The sequence below is a fragment of the Nannospalax galili genome, unplaced genomic scaffold (genome assembly GCF_000622305.1).
Source record: "Nannospalax galili isolate Female #2095 unplaced genomic scaffold, S.galili_v1.0 scaffold300, whole genome shotgun sequence".
Lineage (NCBI taxonomy): Eukaryota > Metazoa > Chordata > Mammalia > Rodentia > Spalacidae > Nannospalax > Nannospalax galili.
In genome coordinates, this window is record NW_008347322.1 from 3,228,571 (window position 1) to 3,233,727 (window position 5,157).

The 5,157-nt window shown below is 51.7% G+C and overlaps 1 protein-coding gene across 2 annotated transcripts in view; it reads right to left on the reverse strand.

Annotated features, from left to right (window-relative positions):
* Positions 1-5,157, reverse strand: part of Trub2 (TruB pseudouridine synthase family member 2) — a 17,581-nt gene that overhangs the window by 5,937 nt on the left and 6,487 nt on the right. For both annotated transcript variants that reach the window (XM_029568711.1, XM_008843977.3), the window contains exons 6-8: positions 3,277-3,349; positions 1,887-2,023; positions 943-1,168 (exon numbers count right to left, since the gene is read on the reverse strand). In XM_029568711.1, the coding sequence (XP_029424571.1) occupies positions 943-1,168; positions 1,887-2,023; positions 3,277-3,349 (436 nt within the window). The remainder of the gene's footprint in view (positions 1-942; positions 1,169-1,886; positions 2,024-3,276; positions 3,350-5,157) is intronic.

Here is a 5,157-nt window from a genome sequence, read left to right on the forward strand (position 1 = left end):
GTGAAGAAGCGTTTTCCCAGAGTGTAAACACAGCCCTATAACCAGCGGTATAAATCTGAATACAGAACCAACTGTCAACACGTGTGGGAGTGTTCTCACCTTTGTGAACAGCTGAAGATCTAAAAGTTGAATCAAAGTATCTGAGGCTAGCCTTGAATTGACTGCGTAGCTAAAGCTGGCCCTGAACTCCTGATCCTCCTGCCTCTACCTCCTGAGTGCTGAGATTATAGTACCTGCCACCCATCCAGCTCAGCTTTGCATCCAGTTTTGTGTCTCACACAGAAAACCTTCCCTTTCTCTTTTTTTTTTTTGGTAAAAAACAGGATGTTGGGGCTGGAGAGATGGCTCAGCAGTTAAGAGCACTGACTGCTCTTGCAGAGGACCTGGGTTCAATTCCCAGCACCCACATGGTGGCTACAAACCGTCCTTAACTCCAGTTCCAGGGGAATCCGAAGCTCTCTTCTGACCTCTGCGGCATTGCATAACACGGGTGCACTCACATACATGCAGGCAATACACTCAAACACATATGAGTTCAAGGCCAGACTGGTCTACATAGTGAGTTCCAGGACAGCTGGGGCTACACGGAGACCCTGTCTTAAAAAGGCAAAACAAACAAACAAAAAACCCCAGGATGTCATGTAGACCAGGCTGGCCTTGAATGAGTCTCTGTAGCCAAGTCTGGCCTGGAAACACTGATCCTCCTGCCTCCCCCTGCCAAGTTCAAGAATGATGGGTGTGGGAGACCATGCAGGGCCCTACTCTGACGTTCCGCATGGCGGTCAGTTCCACTCCTGAACACAGCCTCTGTCATTACCCACCTACAACCCACCAGCTGCCTAGACCTTTCAGTGCCCTGAATGGCTTTCTACTTCCAAAGTGGAAATCGGGCCCTTCGAGTTGTGGGGCTGCCCAGTACAGGGGAGCTGCTGGTTACCCCACCTCAAGTTCCTTTCCAGCTCTGCTGCCACCCGGGGAGCCGCAGTCTGAATGGCATCCTGAATGCTGTGCAGGTTCCACTGGGTCCTTAGGAGGGCATCGTCCAGAGTGAAGAGCCCGTCACGCGTGCGCCGTACTTGCATGCAGACAGCGGTGGTCTTCAGCTCCAGGCCAATTTCATGCACCAGCTTCCTCAGCTGCTGCTGTGTCTCATGCATACACTGCACCTCTGCCAGGGACACAATGACAAACGTGACCGTGAGGAACACAGCGGTGGGGCTGTCTGACCCACATGCCTTGGACAACCCCCATGCACAGCATCCTTCAGGAGCTACTTCTGCTGTTAGCTGTGGTCATGCAGAATGCAGCACATGGGCCAGCTCCATGGGGACCCAGGCATCCATGGGAGGATGGAGATCTCAGGTCAGAAGCCACCATTCCAGCCCCAGCTGACCCGTGGGCAGGCTGGAGTTGGTTTACTCATCTAACAATGGGAGTGAAGAGCAAAGAGGTCACTCACACAGGGCTTAGCATCGGGGGCTCAGGTGGCACTGAGGAGAGGACAACAGAACACAGAATAAAGAAGCTTGGGGTAGAGCTGGACAAGACAGGGCGGTGACAGTGGCATCTGAAAGGTCTACGACACTGCCAAACAACTCTGAACATGAGCTGCTAGATACGAGCTTTGTTTTTTAAGGGTTACCTTAAAGGATGACTTGGCAGGAGCCAGGACCCAGAACCCAAAAGCAGCCTTTGTTCTATGACTCTGGGTTAGGCCAAGCCTGGGCCTGGTGGGGAGAAGCTGCCTGAGGTCATGACTAGCTAATCAGAGCTGGTGTATGCTAGCTTCAGCCTAGCCAGAAAACAGCAGCCTCTGGCAGAACACACTACTGTGAGCCCAAAACTCGGGTCCCATCGCACCACTCCCACTTCCTGGTGACCTATACCTATGAGGAACTCCGGAGGTGCAAAGTACAGGCAGCGGATGCCAGTGATGAGCATTGGAGACTTGTTCATGGGCCGGATCGTGCCTTGCACAGCCATCTCATATGCCTCCTGGGACTTCAGATCCAGGTTGGAGTACCTGGGGGGCAGGAGGGCCAAAACTGGAGGCTGGCATGGGAGGCCCTTCCACACCACGGAAGGGTGTGTCCTCGGTGTTCTCTACGGGGAATCTGCCATCCCTCACTCTTCCAAGTCACCTTCAGAGCATCCTCTGCCCACGGCCCTGGCTACACCTGTCATCAGCTAAGGCCTCCTGACCCCTCTGTGTTTCCTGTATCTGTTGCCTCAGCTTGGACACCCTCAGTTTAACCCCAAGGGACCTCAATGCCATGCCTAATCCAGGTCCCTTCCCATAGACTCACAGCCCTACTGGCCATGGGTGTCCTCCTGCTCCCCTCTCTCCTGTGCTTACCTTATCCTGTCCTCCCTGCTTCCTAATCCACTCCAACTACTTGCTCTTCTCTGCTGCCTTCAGGCCTTGCTCAGTGGGCACAGACCACCAACGCTTTACAACCATCCACGATGCCCACTGCCCTTCCTCCTACGCCCGCCCTTCCCTCCCCTGGCCCCTGCTTCTGAACACACCTTGCTGTTTTGGTCCTGGTACTCTGATTACTGGTATAAGACACAGGGCCTGGCTCCTGCTCATCCTGTAACCACTATCGCTTTACAACCATCCACGATGCCCACTGCCCTTCCTCCTACGCCCGCCCTTCCCTCCCCTGGCCCCTGCTTCTGAACACACCTTGCTGTTTTGGTCCTGGTACTCTGATTACTGGTATAAGACACAGGGCCTGGCTCCTGCTCATCCTGTAACCACTATTCCCTGGGCCTGCTTTACAACCATCCACGATGCCCACTGCCCTTCCTCCCACGCCCGCCCTTCCCTCCCCTGGCCCCTGCTTCTGAACACACCTTGCTATTTTGGTCCTGTTACTGGTATAAGACACAGGGCCTGGCTCCTGCTCATCCTGTAACCACTATTCCCTGGGCCATTTCTGATCCCAGGAGGCTCTGCTCCCAAGTGGCTGTCCTGCCTATGGCCCCTGCCTAGAATATTGTGCTCAGGTACCTGCTTGACTCCTCGAACTCCTTAGCACACCTGTAAGGCAGGGGCTTTCTCTGTCCCCTTTACAGTCAGCTGGCTAGGGCTTCCCGGAGGCCATGCGGCTGATGCCTGGGAGAGTCAGGAGGCCCAACTGGCCTAGCAGGAGGGCCCCAGCTCTCAGCTCCTAGGTGATCCCACCACCTCCTCCTGCCCCCAACCCTATGCATTGATAGCAGGGATTCTTGGTTTTCTCTCCAGCAGTGGGAGTGCTTGGGCCCACTTACGTCACCAGGGCCTTCTGGTGGGAGCCTTGGATCACAGCCAGGATCCGGTCCAGCTTCTCTCTGGTTACATGACCTGAACAGGCATGGGGTAGGGGCAGGAGGTCAGTGCACAGGTGTCCCCTGAGGACAGACCAAGCACCTTTCCCCTAAAGCAGCCCTATTCTTGCAAATGATCAGAGCACCAATTTAGGGGATTTCATAGAAAGGTGAGTCTGTTCAGAGTCCTTTAGAAGTCTCAATAGGGACTGGAGAGATGGCTCAGCAGTTAAGACCAAGTTTATTTCCCAGCACCCATGTCAGGTGACTCATGGGTCCAACAGCCTCTTCTGGTCTTTGCAATACCCTTAGCCAAACGCACATACCCACACGTACATGCAGAAAATTTTTTAGTTTTTAAGTAAATAAAGCTGGATGTGGTTAGTGCATGCCTATGGTTCCAACACTTGAGAGGCTGAGGCAGAACGGTTATGAGTTGAAGGCCTGAGCTACATAGCAAGATGCTGTAACACTGACAAGTAAATAAGTAAATCAATAAATTATTTATTTATTATTTGGTGTGGTGGTACACATCTTTAATCTCAGTACTCAGGAGGCAGAGGCAGGTGGATCTCTGTGAGATCAAGACCAGCCTGGTCTACACAGCGAGTTCCTGGCCATCCAGGGCTACATTGTAAGACCTTGTCTCAATAACTAAAAGTTGATAAAAACCAGACCCTCTTCTCACCAAGACACACAGAAATTTAGCATCTGAAAGACACCTTCCAGTGGCTCACACATTCTCTGAAGTCATCATATTCCAGGTAAAGAAGAGCTTCCCCCGGAAATTAAGGTCAAAGACTTAAAGTCATTTGGGCCATCCAGGGCTACATTGTAAGACCTTGTCTCAATAACTAAAAGTTGATAAAAACCAGACCCTCTTCTCACCAAGACACACAGAAATTTAGCATCTGAAAGACACCTTCCAGTGGCTCACACATTCTCTGAAGTCATCATATTCCAGGTAAAGAAGAGCTTCCCCCGGAAATTAAGGTCAAAGACTTAAAGTCATTTGCCCAGGATTCTAACCCAGGTCTTTGGAGTCTTGACCTGGGGTTTTCTATGCCAGTAGCCCTGAAGGGAGGGCACCACCTGCCCAGAGGCAGCAAGAGGCAGGAGTGCTCTGCCCCCAGGACCCTGAGGGATTACAGCAACTAAGCCTGGGGACTTTCACAAACTGCCAGAAAGCTGCGATCCCTTGGGCACAGTGAAGTCAGATGCCAACTTCTAGTTGCAATGCTGAAGCTCAGAGAACAACGTGGGGCCTTAGGACTCACCAGCTGTCTCCTCCTCCCTCCGTAGCTGCACTGAACTGCCGAATCACTTGGAATTTACCTGCCTCTGCCTCTTCCGCCACTGACAAGCAGTGGATCATGAGGCTGCTTGCTCCTGGCACAGCCACTTGATACCTCCTTCCAACACCTGAGGTACTTTGACTTTCACCCTACTTTTCAGTGAAGCAGTTGATAGATGATGAAGAGCTGGGAACTTAGCCTGGTGGTAGAACTTAACTAGCAAACACAAAGTCCCAAGTTTGGTTTCCAGTACTGAAATAAAAAAAATGATACATGACTCTTCACAATTCTAGGTTAGGGGCTGAAGAGATGGCCCAGTGGTTAAGAACACTGATTGTTCTTGCAGAAGACCTGGGTTTGAATCCCAGCATGCACATGGCAGTTAACAACTGTCTGTAACTCCAGTTCCAGGGGATCCAACAGCCTCTTCAGTCTTCCATGGGCACTGCATGACACAGGTGCACTTACATGTGGGCATAACACTCATACACATAAAATAAAAATAATAAATATTAAAAAAAAAAACAAAAAAAACTGGCGGCCTAGTGGG